Source organism: Typha latifolia, chromosome 11, assembly GCF_019914945.1.
Source record: "Typha latifolia isolate L0001 chromosome 11, TyphaL0001v2, whole genome shotgun sequence".
Classification (NCBI taxonomy): Eukaryota; Viridiplantae; Streptophyta; class Magnoliopsida; order Poales; family Typhaceae; genus Typha; species Typha latifolia.
This window is the reverse complement of record NC_133096.1, coordinates 6,428,660-6,452,004: the sequence shown is the minus strand read 5'-3', so window position 1 is coordinate 6,452,004 and position 23,345 is coordinate 6,428,660. Positions and strand designations below refer to the sequence as shown.

Genomic DNA, 23,345 nt, shown 5'->3' with positions numbered 1-23,345 from the left:
AGTATTTTCAAAACTAAAGAGTTTCTTCTTTACAAATAGCTTCATTTAGCTACAGAATATGAGAAAAAAAGTTAAAATAAAGATAAATAAAGATTTATTAAGGGATTCGATCCTATTATTTTTAGTGTTTGGTTAAATTTTTATTGGTATAATATATATATAGATATTTATAATTTTATCTTATAACTATAATATTATCTATCTATGGTTATACTTGGAATTCATGTCTAACCTTTGGGTTCACCTCTTATTAGAATTATCTTTTGTCTGGTTCATATCTAACCTTTCGGATCTTAAATATTAAAAAAAATAACTGGTTGTTCGATTAAGCTTTTACTGGATAATTGCAAATTTCATTGCTATGAACAAATAAAAGTGCCCTAGTTCCCATTAAAGGGCAATATGCATGCAATCTTACCTTATAATTGTCGTGCTTCTACCACTCTGATGCTAGAGACAAGACTTACCGCCCAGAAAAATAAAACAGAAAGTGAAGGCACTTGAAATATGAACATATGATATGATCCATCCTAGCAAATTAGCTTTTGTCCATAGGATCTCTATCTAGCAAGAAGATAAATGAGCAGAGATCTCACTTGCAATGGATCTATAGTGAATAAAAATTCATGGAATTTTCTTTTACTCCTAAAAGAAGCTCCATGAGCTCGTGATGCACTACCCAACCAAAGAACAAATCTAACATAAAGTGGAGGAGTTCGTCAGGAAAGCAGAAACCAATGGTGCTCCTAGATGACAACCGTAAGACTTTGCTAAAGTCTATGACGTTACTATTTAAAGAATTGTTCATCAGTAAGTTGTTCATTGAAACAGAGAACTCAAGCCATGGGGCAAAACAAATAATATCCGACAACATTTACACAAAAAATTGCTGAATATAACCTGTTAAGATTAACATACAAGTTACAAGTGCAACTTAGTTCTCCACATGCATCCGACAACCTTTTTGGGAGATGGATCATTTGGTCCTTTGTCTCGCTGGCCAGATGTGAAATAGAGCCAACCATTCCAGAACCCTACCAAGGTAGTCTTTATGCGGAAAGGCAACCGCCCGTAAACGGACCATTCCTGCATATATTACAAAACATGAATATCCTTACAGAACGAAGATCATAATAACGGGACTGATCCATTTTGTAGAAATGTGTTATTTGTTCTATCTACTGTGGCCACTCTTCGAGGATAGATGATATAATTGAACAATCAATAAACTTAGAGAAATAGTTAGTCCTAGAGGACGAGAAAGGTCTATAGAAGCATGGCATTCTAGTTAAATAGAATAATGAAGTTTCATCATAACTTTAAATAGGTTTCTTCCAAGCAATGTGAAATTAGATGTGCCAAAAACAAAAATTTTATGCAATCCAAAGTATATCAAGCTTTTAACTGACTTAAAACCTGAAAACTAGATTTCTGTATTTATGCAGCTTAAAAATGATAAATGACAGTATCACTATAGTTTCTTAATACCTTTGGGTTCTTAAATTATTAGTGTTAATAAAAAAAATTCAACAAAATAGCAAAGTCAGTGTCAAGAAGTTGGTAAAGCAGGTTCCCCTGGGCAATAAATCCAGGGGATATCTTAAATAGTCACCATTGTAGGATTAAATTATTCCAGGTTTTCAACCATATTACTGACAACAGTATGGTTCTCAACAAGTGAAGTGAGAGATGTAAAATGATACATGTACGTCAGAAGCATCGAAAACCTTGGTGAAACCGAACACGAGTGTAAGCCTGGGCACTTTGTCTTTAATACGATGTTGAAATCAAAACTACATTGATGATGGGTGACGATAATAATTTATAGACACATTATTTTGCAATTTTAGAGAATAATCAACCACCAAAATAATGAGATTAGCACTTTCCTTTTGAAATGTATGGAATATGAAAAAGAAAGAACATCAATATTTAAAATGCAATCTTCAAGGTCATCATAATTTGCTAAAACTTGGCCACTGAATTTATCAATGAACAAGGCAATGGATGCTTGAGAACAAGATCTCAGTGATGTTAAGACTACCTTCTTTAACTTCTAATTTTGAAGAAACCAAGGATAGTAATATAGCTCTCTATACAATAAAAAGGAAGTAAACAAGGAGTCAAGAAAAGTAAGCTTTGTATACATTTTTGTATAGCATCATTTTGAGAATAACAGCCCTTAGTCCACAAAGGCCTTATCACCTAAATAGAAAATTTTCATTGCTGGACAGAATTAACAATAAGGGTATTGGTCCTCGGATTAAAGACTATTGACTGTAAGTTTGTTCGCTTTCTTTGGCATGGAACAAGTTGTTGCACTACAGTGATGCCTCATTTTGTTCGTATATTTTTAAGTTTAACATGGTTTTCCATAAGCATTTGGATACTAAGTATCAACTCTTGTCAATGTTAATGATTATTCCTTAATAATTGTCTGTACACATATAATATAATTCGTATAGATCAAATTGTCATTTATGTTGGTAAGTAGTATCCCTAACAATCAATCCCCTTAAATATGAAGATTAATTATACTCAAAGCTAAGTATGCAATCAAATAACTTCTAAACATTCATCTCAACTTTTCAGCATTTTTGGGTTAAAGCATTCTTTTCAATAGAAATAGAACAGCCGTATCATTGATTGATTTAGACATCTGAACATCAAAACTATTAGAACATATAGTGCTTTTAAATATTCATCTCAACTGTTTTTACTTATACTATATTAAATAAAGTAAAAAAATGCTTCATACCAGTGTATCCAAATTGAACCGAAATATTTCACCAACTAACACCATCTTTTTGGTCGTAGGGTGTTTCTCTGTGGTGCCTCCAGCAACAAAAAGGGAATTGTTTACATTAACCCAAGCAAATTCTATATGTGAATCTGGCTTTGGCATGGGTGGCAGTTCCTTCCACTTCATCCCATCATCAAGCATATAAACATTGTTATACACAATCTGCATAAGAACAAATTCTGTGAACATGAGCACTCACCTCCAATAACATAACAAAGTGAGAAGAAAGTACCTCAACATCTAACCTAATAAGAATGTCCAATAGAAAAGTTAAACAAATCAACATAAGTTTAGATGTATAATAAAGGAGACAATGACAACTTGTTTATAATGCTGTTTCTGCTTCCCCTTTTTCACCATCTCACGGAGGCCATGTTGTTAGAAATCAAATAGTATACTTTAACAAAAGCACATCTTTCAGAAGATAATGAGGGAATCCCTATCTACAACATTGCACAGTGGGGGAGCTTTCTAAATTTGTGTGATGCAAGGAACCAAAGTTCTGAATGAGAAAGCTGCAGACTTTCAGCTTGATGTTCCCTTTCCAAATCACAGAATAAGTCTATGTTGAATGCTAATATAGCAATTTTTGTAGTTACATGATGAAATTATGTTTATCATCGCTTCAACATAATCATCATTGGGGATCTTACCTCCAATTTTGTTATTGTCACCTCAACATAACATAACCACCATTGGTATTTTACTTCCTAACTATGTCGTGGTTTGAAGTTGAACTATAAGATGAAACCAATCAGCTTTTGCAGAAATGGATTGGTTCTGAGGAGATTGGTTCAAAACCAGGTCCGAAACTGGACCAGGGCCTTATTTCACTTTAGGTTGGTTTCAAGCCTGTTTCATCAGAGATGTCCTCAAGTTGGCCAAATTGGCCAACTCAAAATTATTTTCAGATGATCAGCATCCCTGACATTCCTCTGTTTGAATCCTTAATACTAGCCCACTAGGTTGTCGTCTCTAGGAAAAACAGTAGAAGTAATAAATGCCACTAGAAAGGTATGGTGTGTAGGACAAGGAATCAGCCAAGAGGATAGAATTCAATATCAATGTTTCGAAACACGGCTGCGGTTTGTGAACAGTCATCCCACTGCATAGCACATAGACAGTATACAAGCGCTAAGACTGTTTAGCATTTTTAATATATAAAAAATAAAAAATAAATATAATTTATAAAATATGATATAAAATTAAACCATGAGAAGTGGAAATATATAAATGGTTCTTAGTTGAAGATTATAACTTGTATGCATCATATTATTCTGTGTAGATTGATAATGCTAGACTATCAGGCAATATGATCAAAGAAGTGACTAGTGAGCAAGCCAAAAACAAGGCCTCTACATATCAGAGAAAAGAGAAAATTAGTCAAAGAGCTTGCTATGCAGTGAATATGATCTATAAAATTAAAGGACATGATTCCTAACTAATAGCCTTAAGGTGGATGCTCCCACTGACAAAATACAATATATCATCCACTACAGATGTTTATTCCTTTGGGCTAAATGCGACATCCTCTATAAGCAGTGTTGCTTAAGTGAAAAATAATTTCAAAATCATCAATCTAGAAATTGAGGGCTTGAGCTTTCCGGCCGAGAGTGATCAGGCCTGAGTCCAAACCCAAGCCCAACACAGCTGGGCACAATCTTGGGTACATCTTGTGGTACCTATAGCGAAATGCACAAGGGCCCCTAAATAACCAAACTAAGTGACTAGTCCCTCCCAGCACAGACTATAAGTAACATTCGAGATTGCTACCAGCACTCATTGTAGCTGTCAATCAAACACTTCTCCCACAAGTTTTAGATATACTTTTAGAGAAAATGCTTGTAGCTTGACAGATTTCATGCTTTCTCCATTCTGTTCTGTTCTAGTAAGTCATTGACCTATCCAACCAGATGGTGATGGCTTGTAAAAGAAAATAAGCACAATTAATACACAGGTTGAAATGTTGCTCAATATATAAAAACGATGCAAAATAGTGTTCGGAGACATCATCCAACTAAAATCAATAGCAAAATCAATTTGGAAAAATTGAATTTAAGATAAAATCTCATCCTATGAAATAATTTAGCTGCATACCTCATTTCTTCGAGCACACTTGAAAATTGGTGATCCTGGTTTCGCCATAAAATCCCCCTCTTGACCACCAATAACGAGAAGTTGATTATTAGCAACAACACAAGCCCTGATAACCAAAAAAAAAAAAAAATAAACAAAAATCTAAGTATCATACCACTTTTAAATATTTACTCTGACAGCAACACAAAGAATACAATGAGTGACGTCTCTCGTAAACTCTTACACCAATTGCTCTTTTAATAGTGTAGTATGATATGGAAAGTGTAAAAAGAAAAGACAGATGGTGACAGATGAAATACAGTAGCATGAGTAATTTGACAACTAGACATGATTATCAAATATTATAATGTCTAAAATTTCTTCATAGAGAGAAGCAAAACCACATGTGAACTCTTACAACAACAGAAGTTGTAACAATATGGACAGACAAGTAGAAAAAGAAAGATAGGTCTGACTATGAAAGTAGATCTTTAGGCCTTTTCAGAGCTTAAAATAGCTTTTAGTGGCTAAATAAATCTTTTAACCCTAGGTATTGATGTCAAGGATAGTGGTGCCGGTTGGCACGTGGCATAAGGGGAGCCACCAAGGTAAAAGGCTGTGAAACACCTTCTAACAGTGTTCTACGTTATGGGAGGCACCTTGAACTCTCCTGCAGTGGTCGGAAAGGGTTAGGGCATTGATTTGCCCTAACCATCGCTGGAGAATACGATGGAGAAGACAATCTATTCATATTGGAACGTGATTTAGTCATGATCTGCTTCAAGCGGATCATTCTAAACATTTAATAGGATCCTCTAATAAGTTGCAGATCGTCAATTAAGATGCTCTGCATAGTCATCATCCCTGATTAATTGAGGCATTTCTCCTACCTAGGGCATGCTCCGAGGAGTTGTCATCTTCTCCATTCAAAGAGGCAAGGGCTCTCGACGGAGGTAAGCCCTCTCTCTCTCCTTCTTTCCCTCTCTCCCAATTCTCTCCTTGCCCTCTTTTTTTCAACAAGTTTTGTGCCAGCATGGCATGTGTTGTGCCAATCAGCGAATAGCATGGCACGTACCAACGGCAAGGAAATCCTTGATTGGTATAACACATTCAATGTTGTGTAGAAATAGGAATATTCAAAGAGAAAATGATGGAAATTACACACATGTTTGATTCCAATGAAAAGACAGAACTACTGAAAATTGAAGTCGATCAATATGTAGAATGTAGATCTGCTTGATTCATGTAACAATTAGAGTCCAATTTTATGATTTTTTTTTCTAATTTACTTTATCAGATTTATTTTAGATTGGGACAAAAAATTTGAGAAAAACCCTCATTCTGTATTTTTCAACTGAAATTTCAACCACTAAATTACAATTATAGCTGGAAAAACCCCTTATGGAGTAGATGAGCTTGGATTCTATGCCAATTGGACTCTACTTTTCACACTCTGGAAATTAGGGTTGAAGTTCTAGGGGAAACAAATTTTGTGTTTATTGGTGAAAGTTCAATCTAGAATTGCAGCTGGGTTGAGATCTACCTAAATCTCATAGCTTTTTTTTTCTACTTTTACCTTTGTTTTGCTCAATTTATCTTCATATTTGCATGGCATATACATCTCTCCAGAGACTGATCACGGGACACCAAACTAAACTACCTTCTATATACCAAAATCATGAACTATCATATTACAAGTATATAGACAACTTTTGAGTTCAAACTTCAAATTAATGCTTGCTCAACAGCTCAAGATAACTAGTGCAAGAAGGTGAAGACGTTTTTTTCCTTAAAAATGATGCTCAGAGAATCAAGACAAGAAAATTCAGGAATCCCACAATAAAGGACATTATAATGCCTCCTGAAGTAGCTTTGATATTTAAAGTTTTAAACACATCATACAAGCTATGTGTACGGATGTTATTGTCCTACATAGAACTTTAGAAGAATCTAAGAATGAACATACAAGTGCAATAAAATAGAGATTAATTCCTTAAGGATGTTGATATTAAATTAAAGAGACAACCAATGCAGGAACTACAAAAGGGAGCACACTTGGCACCTGTAGTACATTGTACAGGTAAATTCAACATGTGAACCACAGGCCACAAGTATGGATCATATAGACTTTAGGAGCAAAGAGATAGCTGTCACCAAATGAAACAATTGATCCTTCATACATGTCTATTAATAAAGTTCTGTTACTTTAGTTCTGTCAGATACCTGCAAATTGGCATGTCTTTCTAAATTAGGCATTTAATCTGGTTGAGAGGCATGGTGTGCCCAACAAAAGGGGATTTTCTTAGCAGTCAATAAATAATAAAAAGATTTTGCAATTTGGGCTCAGACCATAGATGGTCATGTCAGTAATAGCACGGCACGACACTTGGCACGGGGTGTGCCAGTGGCACACCCTCATGCTGACCAGCAAGGGTGCATGCTACACGGCACGCGTGCCGTGCTGGACTGGCACGACTGTGTATCATCTGCCACAACCCCGTGCCGGTCATTTTGCTATGTGGAGCTATTTATTTTTTTTAAATTCTATTTTCATCAGTCATTATCAAATCATCTAATCAATTGATCATTTAGAAGGCTTAGATAAAATTGATGATAATGAGACTAAAGATGGTAATAATGGTGATGGTGATGGTGATGGTGATAATAACGAAACTCAGTCTGGTGGCGATGATAATAAGAGATGAGACATGCGTCCTTATTACAGAACCTTCTTAGAGAGGTATTCTTTTTATAAGTAGCCGAATATTAGGAGAGGTGCACCCACAGGATGATATTAGTTCATAGGGGTGAAAACGAGTTGGATTAACTCCGACTCGACCTGCTATCCGACCCAATAAGGATCAAATTCGGATAAAAAATTTCTATCCGATTCGGATACGGATAGAATTTTTGAAAAAAAATTCGGATACGGATTCGGATACGGGTCAGATATATTTTTCGAATTCGGATACGGATATCAGATATCCGTTTACTCGCATATTTTTTTAAATGATTTACAGTTTTTAGTTTGCTTATTTAAATAGTAAATATTAATATCGTTACTAATAATACGTTATATATTATTTATAGAGATTAATTTCTCTAATTTTATAAATTTGACATACAAAAAAATTATTTGTCGTAAAACTCTTAATAATTTTGTGTTAATTATATCTAAATAAAATATTATAATTATTTTAAATTAAATCAATATTCGTTTAAGATCCGATCATCTATCCGAAAATTATCCGTATCCGTTTAGTTAGGATATAGTTTTAAATTTTGCTATCCGTCTAATATCCGTATCTAAATCCGTATCTGGACTAAAAATATAGATCCGGATATGGGTTGAGCACTATCAGATCCGTATCCGATCCATTTTCACCCCTATTAGTTCATCATAATTATCATCATATCAATCACACCCACCAGAGTTAGAACACTATTATTATACTCTATATCCACAATCTGTATATGCTTATAATGTGTCTGTGCCTATGCCGATGTCATTCATTTCTGTGCATGTTCAATATCCATATCATATCATAGGAGAATTATTAAATTTTCATCTGTTATAAAGCCGTGAGACGTTACAATGAGCAATACTATCAGTGAATGAGTTTTCAAGAATATCGACAGTATTTAATGTAACATCCTCGTATTATTCTTAAGCCGATAAATAAAGTATTTAATTCTCCTCGTCATTTTACATTCAACTAGATATTGATTTTAATTATTAAACTATTATCGATTAATATTATATGTTCAATTATATTATGAAGTATTCAATCATTAATATTAATTTTAATGAATGTCTTTAATCATAGTATGTGTTGAATAATATTTATATTTAACTATTGCTTTATCTTTAATAAAATATATCATTTACAAAAACAATCTAAATATAAAACATTATAATGTAGGTTTTAAACTTTTAATACATATATTTAAACCAAAAACTAAAGATTGATATGTTGAAGACCGAAAAATATTTTTAAATATCATAAAAAGTTTATTAAAAATATTATAAATACGTGATAGTGGCACGTGGGGGCATGCCACTAGCACAGTGGGGCATGCCGTGCCATTGGTATGGCCATCGTTGGCTTAGATTACCAATAGTTAAACAACTTGTGTTAATATGATTACTTTCTAATGTAAATAATCTCACTAGTTCAGAATTGATGAGATGTCTACACATACTGAACATATGCATTTGCTTAATTCTCAATCTTTAGAGCAACATTTGTAGTATTGAGAAACTTTTATATGTAGATCACAAAAAGTGATCTTGGCTAACATGATAACGTGACCTATGACTTGAATGCGAAAAAATAAACTACTGAAACAAAGAGGATTAAACCATAAATATACAATGTTCCAACAACCTTGGTAGCCACATGAAATTATGAGCATATGCAGGTACAAGTAAAGTGCTGGGAAACAGACTCATCAAGAGCTAAGGGAGCATTTAGAAATCCCTAGTCGCACATGTCACCATATAACTTTAGAATACATAGCCAAGGCAACCGGATTCCTACTTTACCTTTTAAAAATGAAAAAAGAAGTCATATTGCCAGTTCATGGCAGTTCAATGTTTTATACAGTAATAAACCACAGCATTGAGATAAGACACTTTTTAGATAGAAAATGAACAAAAACTGAAGGGAAACTGCCCACAGACCTGTGAGGGCCACCACGTGGTATTTGTATCTCATTTCGCCATTCATTCTCCAAAGCTTTTCCATCTTTTACAGCAAGACTCCAATGATCTACTGCAGGCCCATAGCGGTCTTCCTTGCTACCACCCATTACATGGAGCCTGCCTTTCCAAAGTTGCGTGGCTGGCGCATACCTAGAAAAATATCACAGTACTTTAGCACTAAAATTTGAGATTTTCCAATAGTAGAAGTTTTCTAACTGTAGCATGATTAACGAAATTATGAGATTCTGTAGACTGAATACAATAAGACAATAATTGAAGTAACCTTGTTGAAATTGGAAATGATAACATAACAAAATTTCCTAAGAATAGAGGAAAAACTAGAATTGACCAAAGCGGAGCAATTCATGTCAGCTATCACAGTAGTATGACACAAGTTTGCCAGAGGATCTTGGAGAGGCTTTTCAGGACCAGTAATCACATGAATCATAACTCCTTATTGAACAAAAAAAGGCAAGGCTTGGACTCATTAGTAAGGAATATAGTATGGCAAACTGAAAATAGCCATAAATTAAGTTGACAGATCAATTCTGGATCTACCTAGGCACAGGCAATGGAGGCAAATCATGCCACTCTTTCTTCTCTGCGTCCAGTACAAAATTGCGGGCTGTAGGTCCTCTGCATTGGGGACCATATTGTCCAGTTACTATATAAATGTATTTTCCATCTGTTGCCATCCCTAAATGTGAATGTGCCATTTCTTTTGGCATATCAAATCTTCCTCCCCACGTATTATCCGTGAAATTATAAATATCCACATGTGAATGCACCTGGAAGGAAAAGACACTGGATAAAGCTTGTAAGATCATTTATCATAAAAATCAAAACAAATAATATTTAGAAGAAAATAATAGAACATCTGCAAGAACCTAAAAGGCTAAAATCATAAGCAAAACAGTTGGCCTTCTAATGCAGCACATCCTTTTCATCGTTCTATATTAGCAGGGGCTGACCCATCGTCAGCAATTGAGTGACATGTAAATACTTGTAAAGTCCATGCTAAACAATTTATATATAGTAAGCAAGCAAGCTCTGCGTGGAACAATGGATACTCAAATTGCACTTTCTTCTACGAATCAAATAAGAAATTTAGAAAGCATATGAATACTTCTAGTAGTCAGTAGCTGATTTGAGCATGATATGTATTGCAGTCCAAGATTTAAATATAAGCATTAGAACAGTTTAACAAAATAAGATTAAATATATGATATGACAATGTTAAGATGGATGTGCAAATATCTGTACACAACTTGGCAAGAGAAAAGCTAATGTGCATAGATATATATAGAGGATTAAGGATCTGTATGTCCATATTATTAGTAGCACCCAGCTTTTGTTGCTAGGCTTAAGAATGAGGACTGGAAGGCCTTGTAGACGAAAAAAAGATCCCACTTCTTTCTCAGAGGATGAAGACAAAGGCAAAAGAAATGCAACACATTTAACATCAGTGTTTTGATCAGGAGTCCGGACTGTAGGAGATCTCACGCCATTTCAAATAAGAATTTCATATGATTAAAAAAAATCTACATTCAATATGGGAAGATTAGAGTTCTAAAACATCTGAATCCCTAATGTGTCATAATATATGAAGATTCTGGGAATTGACAAGTGTCAGCATAAATCTATATATATAGCAGAATCAGTTGTCAATAATGGTGACCAATTTGTGCTGGAATAGTATGAAATAAGAATATATCACCATAAGGTGTACCGATTAGTTGATAACTTGCCTATTGTTTATATCTAAGAGACTATACGCCCTTTATTCAAATTACCTCAAAAACTGGTAGCTTAAGGATACCAAAGTTACCCAGACCAGACACAAATTAGAGTGTATGGACTTGTAATCAACCTGATTCAAGCATGGGTAGCATCTGGTTCATCCTATCATCAATCTAAGCCTACCATCCCAACTACTTCCAACCCTGATTCACAGTAATGCAGAAAGCAAAAGGAATATTGCTACAAGACATAGAAGTTCAATAAAGTTCAACTGCTTGATATTACGGTGGTAATTGTAGGTCATACTATTGCATGAAGGTGTTCAATAGTTTATCTGTTTTAAAGGGTCCCAATGAGGTAAATATGCCAACCATCAATGATAGAAAATTGATTAATAAATTGGTCAATCATGCAAATTGAAATGTAAATTTCTGCCTGGTCGTACTTTTTAAAATAATCAAAAGGGCATCGGCGATACTGCATTATCATACATAGACTAAATCACACCTCAAGACATGTACAGGTGAAAATCACACTAAGATGAAAATCAGCGGGTCATTTTGAGATATAATCTGAAGATACTATTTTCTTGTAGTAAACAAACAATATGTATGTACAATTAGAAAAGGAAGGACAGAAAAGCAATTTGAATGGGAAAACAGCTATGACGCAACAAGATAAAAGGTACTATGTGCTATGTTTAAAATTTTCTCACATGGTCTATGGTGCCATATCCAGCAAAAACATATAAAAGATCCTTAATCTGAATAGCAGCCCCATCTAGCCGAGGCACAGGAGCTACTGCCATCTCCTGCCATTCTAACTCTGGTGCTGGTAAATCAGCAAAAGTAGCATTAATGTCCTTTGAATTTAATGCTTTATCATCCTTCTTAATCTGAAAAACCAACAAAACTCTGGTTAATTGAAAAGAACAGACCACATGAAAGCTGCACTTTCACCAAAGACTTTTTAAGTACCATGGTTTTATGCTTCGACCAAACCCAATCAGTTACAGCCAAAAAGATCGGTTTTGTTTCCATGATCACTCTAAAACCAACCTTAAATGCAATATTCTATAGTATTTTCACAAATTGCCCTACAGGACACAACTAAGATAAGATCCAATTTAAATAAACTACCCAAGAATAGGTTGCTTCTACAGAGGCGGCATACAAATGAACATCCTCAAATAAAGATAAAATGCTATAGGAGCCATCACAAAATCAACACAAGCCAAAGTTATATGTACGAAGAAGATGGTTCAAACTTCAAACAATCTTCAGGCTTCAACTACAAAGCAAGAGCTAGGAAGGATATCGTACTAAAAGGAAAATTATAGAAACTTCAACAATTCTCATCAAGCTAACAGGTCTTACCATATGGCCTACATAAGCATCAGATAAGCAGATGCACAAATCCATGTAAATCTAGACCGACAGTTTGAAGGAATTATGCAGCATTACCACAGATTTCTCGCGTATAACCAAAACCAAAACCCTAATTTCACATGAATCTCAGATCGGACTCACCTTCTTGGCCACGGGAGAGCCGGGAGCAGGGGTTTCTTGGAGAGACAGATCCAACGTCGTCGACCAAAGCGGCGAGGAGTAGAGGGAGGAGGATGATGACGAGGACGAAGCCCAGAGGAAATCGGCGATGAGGACAACGCCGAGGAGCGCGATGCCGGAGAGGACGACGACGTACTTCCTCGCCGCGGGCTTCGACCCCAATCTCGCCATCGATCCCGATTCAGACGACGAAGCAGACCGAGGGAGAGGAGCGAGGAGATGGTTCGTTATTAGGCATTGGTGGGAAATTTGGTGATAAGCTTTGCTGATGCCGAGTGATTAAAGACCGGGGGAGGGTTGCGCGTCGGTGGCGGCGGTGTGAGAGTCTGAGAGATGGTTGGAAGGCAAAATGGGAGAGAAAGTAGATCGTCTGCAGCCTTAGATTTTGGAATTTAATTCATCTGGATGTTTGGCAGGCCCTCATTGGTTGTCGTGACTACCGGATGATCCGGCGGCAATTATCTTAAAACATTCCAAAAGTTCGGGGATTTTTAAGCAATCCCAAACACTTCACATTGAACGTTTGCACATACATGCTCCTGACGCCGGTGCTTTAATTTAATTATAGTTAATTTTTTTTAATTTATAATAATAAATTATAGTGTTCATGGCATATATAAATTATATATATTTCATTATAATAAAATATACATCGGTTATAAAAAATATATACACTCAATTTTATATATTAAATTAAAAACTAAATTCTAATTAAATTACAAAAACCCCCATTTGGCATTTGATAGGATAAAATTTAAAAGTAAAAAATAACCTCAATTTTTATTTGTATTTGTGTGATTTATGCTTAATACTTTTGCAGATACTCTGATATCCTATCGACACCTGCGAATATGCTGGCATGTAAAATATTCATCATGTGAAAAGTGGTGGTAGTAATCTTCTCAAAAAAAAAAAAAAAAAAGAGGCTGTAGTAAGAGGTCTATTTTACTCTTTTTTTGTGCATCAGATGTCAAAGTATGTACATTTTTTAAGAATGTCTTTCTTAGATATCTAAAACCATTCCTGTTAAGTATACCTACTAGGGATCCTCAAACTTTGCTTGAAATTTCATTGAGGACTAGAATTCCTTGTGTACTCAGAGTTTAAAAGATTATAAATACTGTCGAAATATGATCCAGATAACTTGCAAGTAGGGCTATAAATGCCAATAAAGGCATATGGTTGGAAAAAATAATAATTCAAGTTCATTAATTTCAACAATGTAATACATGTTATCTTATTAGCTGTAACTTAATGCCAGTGGTGCTAGTGTAGTGCACTGCAATCAGCTAAAAGAAAGTACTATGAACTCAAGAGATGAGCTGAAATATATAAAAGATGAAAACTGATAGAATGAAAAAGGTAAATGATTAATATTTCTGAGGAAATACATTAACATGACAGCACTGAATTTTAAAAAACAAAAAAAAGATGTATCAATGGAGCTGAAACAGAAACCACCCTCCAGATTATTTGACAAGTGCAGTAATGGATGATTCTTATTTTCTTAACCACAAAGAGAAGGCAACTTGAAGGAGAAGGAAGAGGGGAAGTGCCCTGTTCTTCTTATGTAGTCTGCTTTCTCCGAAGTTCTTGCAGCGCTATCGTTTAGCTTAGCTTCGGCATTAGCACGCTTCTCCTCAGCTATCCTCCGTGTCGCGGCCAGCTTATTTGTGAGCTTTTCTTGAGCTCGCGACTTCATTCTCTCAGCCTTGACCTAATAGCAACAACAAAAGTGGTTGAGATCAGTTCATACTTAATTAAAAAAGGTCATGTGTAAATATGTAATATTCAAGAAAAAAAAACATTTGCAAGATGTTGATAATTTACTACAAAGAACGATGATAGAACTGAATATTGTGCTTGGACAAGCATCTTTAAGATACAAAGATTTATGTATGACTGGAAGATATGATTTGCAATGTATATACTGGACGATTAATAGCATATTAATGTTTTTCAGAGAGCACGACTGTTCTGAAATATTGATGGGCCTTGTTTAGCAACAGACAGTAAGACACAGGTTGTGATAGTTCTGTCCTATTTCATGCTCAAGCCCAGCATTTCTGGAAGCATGTATAACAACAAGAACAGTGTTGGTAATGTTAATTACTGAAAAATCAAGCTTGAAAGTTCCTGATGATTTCCATGATCTGAAATATGAAGATGGGTATTTTTCTTGGATTATATATCTCATACATTTCATATGGAATTCTCAAATTTTTATGGGGCTATATAACTTTATATGAATCTTCACAGTTTTTGGAGATCAGCTCGTTGCATCTTCTCTAAAATTCTGACAATTAACAGGCAAACAGTAAGCTATAGATGTCTAGCAATGATAATATTGACTTGAAAACAGGATGGCCATTTAAAATGTAGCGATAAAGAGCTGATCCAGAGGAGGATGCACAAAATGGAACCACACCCCCTTAATGCACAGTTAGTTCAGCATATTCTCTGTAAAACGTTCAACATAACCATCTCTAATACTATTTCTTTTTTGTTTGCACTTTATAGACACCATGTGTATTCACTAAACAGTTAAAGATTACAAGCAAGCTAGCTAACTGGAAGTTAAAAAGATAGAACATAGCATGGTAGTTGCTTAGTCGTAGCAAAATCCAGTAAGTAGTAGTTAAGATCAACACAAGTTAGTACCTCCAGCCTCCTCATTTCCATCTCAGCTTTCCTCTTCTCATGATTTTCCCAAGCTTGTATCTTCACCTCTTCACGCTTGTATCTGAAACAAGATAGCTAGAGTGTTAAAAATATTGATTATTTTCGAATGTCACAACATAAATTAGAGCTAGCTCTCATATTATTTGAAGATTTATTCACTGAAAGTGCAAGAAAATATACAATATATGTATACCCTAATCTGACAAATTTACCGACAGAAATTCGCAGAAAAATAATCCATATAACATGAAATCGAAATGGTAACTCAATGTGAGAATCGGCTAATTCTGGTTGAGTTCCATTGTCTTCGAAACAAAAATCTGCATGCAGGATATTAGCCATGTTTTGCAATGTACAGGATATTACAAACACACAACTCATTGTAGTTAAGTTTAATGAGATAAGTCTCAACAATGAAGGATTAAGAAAACATCTTTCAGGAACGCAGATGAAGTGATGAAGAAACTACTTCAATAAGCCAAAAAAGAATATTTAGATACTATCACCTACTAACCAAATCGTTAGCGAAGTACCTTGCCGTGTACTTTGCGCGCTCTGCCTCGTCCCACGCCATGGCGCGGGACTCGAGAGAAGTCGGTTTTCCACCAATTTGTTCAGAGCCAATGTATTCGGCAATCTTGCTACCATTTATCTCACCTTCTGATCTACCAGTACTAGGCCAGCCGTTTCGATTCGGCGTTCCAAACGCCACCGGCGGCTCGCCGTTCCTCTCCATATTCCTCGTACCATTTTGGTAGCTCTCATGTTGCTGAGCCCCCTGATGGCATCTTCCCGGCGTGGACGATCTCGAAGAGATCGGACTCCGCAGCACCGGAGTCGACGCTCTAAGAGGAGTGCCAGTCCTAGATGGCTCTTTGCTCGCTATCGGAGTCATCTCTGTGCCCATATCCCTCAAACAGACCGATCTAACTGCCAATGTCGCATCCTCAACCGGATTGCTACCCCTGCCATATGGTTGATCGCAATCTATCTTCTTGGTTTCCCCCTCGTCTTGATTAACAATCGAGAGTCTTAAGTCGTACTCCAACGCACCGTCTGCGCTGCTGCAAGAATCTCTCCCCCTCTGAGACAATGAATGCAGTAGCCTCCTATCGTCGGCATTGGAGTTGCGCGGCTTGGTCTTCGCGTGAGTGTGATCTCGACCACCGCCGGACAATCCGACCAGCCACTTCTGTGCATCGTCCCACTTGGAAGGCATCGGCTTCGTCCGCGAACCGATCATCTTCTGATGCTGCCGCGCCGCCGCCTTGTTTGCGGCGTTCCCATTCTGGAACTCGAAATTGTAAGAGTTGGCATTGGAGTTATAGCAACCCTTTTCGTCCACAGACCTCATCGTAATCTCACAACGTTATTGATCAGAATAGCACTCAAAACAAACAACCAATCTATTGCAGAGCAAGTAAGATGTAGGAAAATAGAGCATAAATCTGACTACCCTCAACAAATTTCAGTTCCAGAGGAAGAGACCCAGCCATTAAGCCAAACCAAAACCAAGGCAGGATAAAATCTCTTTATTGGCTACACAGAGAACCAGGGCTCCTCTATTTGCTGCGAGTCAACTGTATCACAGATTCCAATGAGTGATGAACACAGCAAGAAATTTAGAGCCAGCATTGAAACAAGAAACACCAAAGAGCAAAGAAACTAAAGACGGAGGAGAAGAAGAAGAAGAAGAAGAAATCTTTCCAAGCTATGAGGCTATTGAGATACTATTTCAAGATCTGGTGGAGCTGGCAAGAACAGTGAGTTGCAGAGGGGAAATGTGAATGGTGGGGACCAGTGAGAGTGTTGGGAGATAGGAGATAGGAGATGGGAGATGGGGAATGGGGGATGGCATCAAAGGTTTAGTAAAAAGGAGGAATAATCCCACCTCGGAAATGGTAACAACCTTTCTCTCACTCTCTCCCTCTCTCCCTCTCCCCGAAGAAGTAACAAAGGTGAGGTGAAGCACAGGGGGAGGGAGGGTGAACGAAACTATGGATTAAAAATTAGGAAAATTGATCACGAATAATAAATATTATTAATACTTAGATCGCAGATAGAAAAAAAGATATTAAAAATTTCGCCTAATTTTCTTAACAAACACACAGAATATATTTTAGCCATTCCGATGAGCACAATTAATTTTAATAGAAAAACTAATAATTTTATTTTAGTCGTAATTAATTTAAAATTTTTAAAGTATAAAAGTAGAATAATTTTAACATAAATATAATGGGTAAAATATATTTTAAATTTAATTCTTAGAAACACTATAAGTTAAATTTAATTGAACAACAATTGACAGAATAAAGAGTATCCTATTAATCTAAAATTATAATAAGTAACTCTTAGGAACCTCTCCTCCATCCCCTCCTCCCTTGTTCTCCTCTCTCTTCCCCTCTCCTCCTATTCTCTTTTTTTCTTCTCTTTTTTCCTTTCTCATTCCTTCCTCTTTGTTATGTTTTTGAGGATTGAACTTAAAATGCAAGTGTCTATCATAAATACCTATACGATAAGTTGTAAATAATAATAGAAATAAAATGTAGCATATTTTTTATCAATTTCCCTAAAAATTATGCTATCTTTTGTACTGTTCACCCATTTAGGTTAATATATTAATTCTCTAGTTCCTTATAATTTTGATTAAACTGTAAATACTATTAAAAAATAATTAAATAATTTTATTATTGTTAAATAAATATATATATTCGAAGAGAAATTTTAGAGCGACTTAGTTCTACAAAATAAAAGTTTGGAGAGATATTTTTTTTTTCAGACTACATAGAAATTTATCATTGGAAAAAGATACATGCATGTCAGCATTGAACAGAAAATGTAACGGTTATAATTTAATTAAAGTTGCAAAGTTTATGAGGTAAAATAATTCTATTCCAAAATATAAGGGATAAAATATTTTTAACTCATATAGAAATTTATTACAAACACCCAACCCTTACTTTTACTATTTTTCATACCTTACTAAATGGATATTTATCATTCTGCCATTTATTTTGTTTTTAACACCTCATTAATCATATATGCAAAATAATCTTAATATTTTGAAGTATAGTTATCCAAACAAGATCAGGTGATCGAATTAGTGAATTACTATGAAACCGATTCAATTTTGTTATAAAAACAAAAAAATAATTGACCAAATAAAAATTCGCCGATTCAGTGGCTCAACTGAGGAACCTGCAATACAAATGGATTTTGATTAACTTAGTCCTAAAATTAGAGTAATTATATTTTTTAAAATATAAAGGTGTAACTAAGATATGATTTTGTATAAGTTATGATTTGATATACTTAAACCTAAATATTAGTTAAAATAGTTAAATAATACCTACATCTTAGTTTAAGTAAGTTTCTAAAATATATTATTTAAATATTTAAAATATTCTTAAATAAATTAGCAGTCCGACTGGGTGATCCAGCAGTTGAATTAATAACCACAGCCTCTCAATATCCAATCCATTTTCATAACTATTTTGAGTCAGTTTTATAAAGTTACAAGGTAGAGGTAGAAAAGGAAACTAGTTATAAGAGTCAAATGATGAGTATTTTAGGTACGTTAGTTTTATTTTTCAAAAAATAACAAAATATTTTATATTTTGTTGAGTTAAAATAAATTTAAGATGCTTTTAGAGTATCAAAAATAAAGTATAGAAATTTAAATGATAAATATCCATACTGTATAAGTGTGAATAATAATAAAAATAAACACTCCTGAGTATAATTTTTCTCTCTAGGAATATGTATTGGAGACGTCGTTAACTCATTAGGAATATAGTTGGTCATTATATATTTTTCGTCACTGTTGTTTTACTTTGCTCAAAGTTTAAGAGTGACATTGTAATCTAAAAAAGTTTTGGAACATAATTTTCGACTGCTGTCTATGTAGTGTAGCGATGTGAAAGGTATAATAAGATGCTCTCTTTGTCTCTGGCTCTGTCTCTATCATAGGTGATCTTTATGGGGAGGCCTTTTGGTGGAAAGGCAAGGTCTGGAAGAAGACAAGGTCTTAACTGGTGAGCGAGGAGATGACCATTATGACAAAAGGCAAAAGAATCTAAAAGGCTTTATGATATATGACTTCAAAAACAGACAACTTTTAATGTTGTGTTATGAACGTGCAATCAGTCAACAAAGAAAAGGATTTTGTCTTCTTAGACTGGTTTTTTTTATATATAATAAAAAAATAATTTATTTGCAAACTAATTAAAGTAGTAATTACAGTTGTTTAACTCAATATTATGGGTAGTCTCTGTAGAGAAAACTAAGAGAGGGATTTAGATAATAGTTATTAAAAAAGAGAGCAGGGTTTGAAGCATAAATAAGAAAAAATAGGCAGAAGGACTGCTCGATTAGATCATTGACGACTACTTTAAAGAGGTACAAATTTGATTTATGACTTGATTAAATATAAATAATTTAGGCCTAAACATATGGATTTAAAATTAAATTCTATACTACAGGGACTTTTTTTTTAGAAAAAAAGAAGAAGTCCTAAATAATAATAACACGGTTGGAGTTGTAACGGTTACTGCAAATTTTGCATAAAGCCTTTCTAGTAGCCGTTGAGGGAGGGTGACGTGGCTCCCAGTAATCGAGCAGCAGTGGAGACTAAAGTCTTGGTCACGTGACCCGTGAAGCTAGCGACGACAGCAGCCTCAGGGGTTCACGTGGGTGTTACGCCGAGGCAATGCCATATCATCATTTTTTTACTATACGAGTACCAATCTACCATCCCTCCAACGTTAAAAGCTGTTAATAGACACCACACCAACAGGACTTTGCAAACTCTCACCAATTTTACATCTTTATTTTATTTGTTGGATGTGATGCTGACCCAATTAGCCAGAAGACTAAAATCACTCTATTTACTGACCAAATTATAGTAGGGTCGAATAATATTATGAGAAATATTGTTTTATAGTTTGGTGGTTTGACTCAACCGTTCGACTCCATTGATAGTTTGACAGTGTGGTTGGTTTAGAAGAGCAACTCGACAACTCCACGGCTTGAAGCTTGGAGCAGATCTTAGTAGTTCGAAACAATTGTTCGGTGACGCACATGACTTAAAGTCTGGACTAGATAATTATAAGTGCATTTGTATCTAGGGACGGTTGACATTTTATCTAGTTCATATCTAGACTCCAAGCTCATAAAAAATAATAAGAAAAAAGTAAAGCTTTAAATAAATAAAAAATCAATCAACTTATATTTCCTGTTTTTTTTTAAATTGTTTTTAAAGTTGGGATGATAAATTCACTGGGTCAAGCTGAGAAAACTAACTTATCAACTTGTTATTGCCTTGCAAGTAACTATCTTTTAATTGCTAATCTTTGATAACAAATAAGACTTCACTTCTAATTTGAGTTTAAGAGATTATTTTTTTTAAATAAGCCTGAAGGGTATATATGGGCTGGACAAAGGGTCAACCCTCCATAAATATAGAAACACTTAGGCCATACTAAACTTTTAGCTACCTAATATAAGCTTCAAGCCATATGCGTCACTGAGCAATTGCTCCGAACCAAACGCACCCGAGATCAGCTCTAAGTCGTTACGCTGCCGAACTATTTCTCCAAGCTAACCGTACTGTTAAACTATTAACCGAATCAAGCCAAGTTACCAAATCACTAAATAATTTCTCTATAATATTATTTGAGGTTTAAGTCAAACCCATGACCTCCTTGGTCTTGGAGAAGGTACCTACTAGTTCTACTAGAACTGGTTGGTAGTTTAAGAACCGATGACACTCCGGCCTCCGAGTTAGTCTCCATGATGATGTATGTATCAAAATGGCATGAATGCATGCATGAGGTTGAGGTGGAGCTACGGAGATGCCAAGCAGGGAGGGGGAACGCCCAAAATTGGGTGAGTAGATGAGCATGTTATGTGTGTCAGAATTGTGACATATACAACCAAATGCGTGGAAGATCTGTTGGGAGATGCACATGCATGCACCATGTGCCAAAACGAAATGGATCATGCATCCATGCGTGACCAACCGATAGACCATAGTTTTATAATTATATCCACCATAACTACCATTATCATGCATTAAATCCTATGGTCCTCGTATAATTTAAATCTATTTTTTTTTTAGAATAAAGTTTCTGGGGCTCAATTATTTTGATCTCGTACTAGATCCACAAGAGATATCCAAATAGGAATCTGGCTTTATTTATCTTAGCTAATTTACATATTCTCTATTTTAAGAGACATATAATAAAAAATTGAATGCTAACCATAAATTAAAAAAAAGTAGGGTGTGAAATATAAATTTGCACATTCACTGTTGAGAACGACTCCTGCATGTGCCAATGGAAGTCATTTCAATGGATAGTCTATTTAGCACTTTTAGACATAAAAAGGGCATGAGTTTTATTGTTGTAATTAAGATCATTGTCATGAGTGGGCCTGTCATGCAATCTGATTATGGAATTTGCGCCAAATTATTAGGAATTCAACACAAGTGCACATGCATGCATGCCCTTCCTCTTTGACTGTTAGGTCCAAAAAATGGGCTCTTGATTGCTAAGCATTCATCCTTAATTTGCAAAAGATAAAGTACTTCCAGGTAGACCTAGACCTAATTGGGACCTTACATAATCTGGATGTTTTATGAACCCACTTTTATGACTCAATGACTCATCCATGTGACTTAGTTTGAAATGTTAGGCATACAAACCTTGATGGAATTTCAAACTTCTGCAGAAATTAATTTACATAGGAAAGGGCTAATTACATGTAAAGCCAATGCACAAATTTATATGAAATTTCAAACATTGCAAAAACATGTTAAACTTATTATATGATTTAATTAGATGTAAAACACAGAGGAAGAGAAAACAAAAAAGGCTTATGAAGCTAGAGACAGCGTTCGGCGAAGGCAACAAATGGTGGGTGAAGAGGGAGAGAGTCAGTAGATGTGGCAACCGGCGGGTGAAAAATAAGAGATTAAAGTTGGCATTCTGTAGGTAAAGATTGAAGAGATTAGAGGAAGTGAGGGAGAGATAGTGAGGTCAGAAGTTAGAGGGAGTATGGAAGAGAGAGTGAGGTCGAAGGTAGCTAGGGCTAGGCTATGACATAGAAATGAAGATCTTTAAACTTTATATTGAGAAAAAAAATGTATATATATATATATATTTGCTCCACTTCATGTTATATAAATGTTACTATAGATTTTCCCGTTCCTCTATATATTAGGATACATTATTGTAACTTCTGTATGTTAAAATTGACATAGTCTATGAGCTTTTTTAAAAAAGAAAAAAAAACTAAATCACATTTAGCACATGCAATCAAATCTCATTTAGGAGGCATTAGGTTTTTATTTTAGTAATAGATATTCTTATGTTCACTTGTATCTTTGAATAAAAGTGTAATAATTATCTTTAATATAATATAAAGTGAAAGAAAAGATGAAGAAAAAAAAGTTTTTGGCCCAACCAGCAATACCCGATCAATTGTTGATTGGTGTTTTTGAAAAGTAAAAAAGACCCAGCTCTCGTCTAAATTGGCCTATTTCTTGTGCATACCGATTGAAGTTTTTTTATTTATAAAATTATCATAAATATTTTTTAATTTGATATAAAGAAGATTGATACGATAGATATCAAGAGTAAATTAATAATTACATTGATCTATGGTATAAGATATAATTTTGATAAATAATATTTGTATTCTATAATAAGGTTAAAATAAAGAGTTATATTCTATTATAAAAAAAATAGTTATTCTTTGAAATGGAGGAGGG

The 23,345-nt window shown here is 34.9% G+C and overlaps 2 protein-coding genes across 3 annotated transcripts; both read right to left on the bottom strand.

Annotated features, from left to right (window-relative positions):
* Positions 1–766: 766 nt before the first annotated feature.
* Positions 767–13,417, bottom strand: LOC140798310 (kelch repeat-containing protein At3g27220-like). Of its 2 annotated transcripts, XM_073152125.1 has the most exons (7): positions 12,854–13,417; positions 12,040–12,219; positions 10,143–10,372; positions 9,564–9,734; positions 4,901–5,006; positions 2,759–2,965; positions 767–1,086 (listed from the first exon to the last, which is right to left on the bottom strand). In XM_073152125.1, exons 1-7 carry the CDS (start codon positions 13,061–13,063, stop codon positions 922–924), a joined length of 1,269 nt encoding a protein of 422 aa, XP_073008226.1. In that variant the 5' UTR covers positions 13,064–13,417; the 3' UTR covers positions 767–921. The 2 variants fall into 2 exon arrangements, with proteins under 2 accessions (XP_073008226.1, XP_073008227.1); XM_073152126.1 differs by lacking the exon at positions 12,040–12,219 and having other exon boundaries at positions 12,854–13,194.
* Positions 13,418–14,238: 821 nt separating this feature from the next.
* LOC140797228 (uncharacterized) lies at positions 14,239–17,546 on the bottom strand. Its single transcript, XM_073150512.1, has 3 exons — positions 16,108–17,546; positions 15,554–15,635; positions 14,239–14,609 (listed from the first exon to the last, which is right to left on the bottom strand). The coding sequence occupies exons 1-3, from the start codon at positions 16,926–16,928 to the stop codon at positions 14,400–14,402; spliced, it is 1,113 nt and encodes a 370-aa protein (XP_073006613.1). The 5' UTR covers positions 16,929–17,546; the 3' UTR covers positions 14,239–14,399.
* Positions 17,547–23,345: the final 5,799 nt, after the last annotated feature.

What these genes read in the sequence shown, in the direction of transcription:
- LOC140798310 (XM_073152125.1), bottom strand. Translation starts at nt 13,063, where the DNA reads ATGGCGAGATTGGGGTCGAAGCCCGCGGCGAGGAAGTACGTCGTCGTC. An exon ending in AGTGTGCTCGAAGAAATGAG is followed by an intron (nt 2,966 to 4,900) that starts GTATGCAGCTAA and finishes GTTCTTATGCAG; the next exon opens with ATTGTGTATAACAATGTTTA. An exon ending in GGTTCAATTTGGATACACTG is followed by an intron (nt 1,087 to 2,758) that starts GTATGAAGCATT and finishes TAATATATGCAG; the next exon opens with GAATGGTCCGTTTACGGGCG.
- LOC140797228 (XM_073150512.1), bottom strand. Translation starts at nt 16,928, where the DNA reads ATGAGGTCTGTGGACGAAAAGGGTTGCTATAACTCCAATGCCAACTCT. An exon ending in CGCGCAAAGTACACGGCAAG is followed by an intron (nt 15,636 to 16,107) that starts GTACTTCGCTAA and finishes ATCTTGTTTCAG; the next exon opens with ATACAAGCGTGAAGAGGTGA. An exon ending in TGGAAATGAGGAGGCTGGAG is followed by an intron (nt 14,610 to 15,553) that starts GTACTAACTTGT and finishes TGTTGCTATTAG; the next exon opens with GTCAAGGCTGAGAGAATGAA.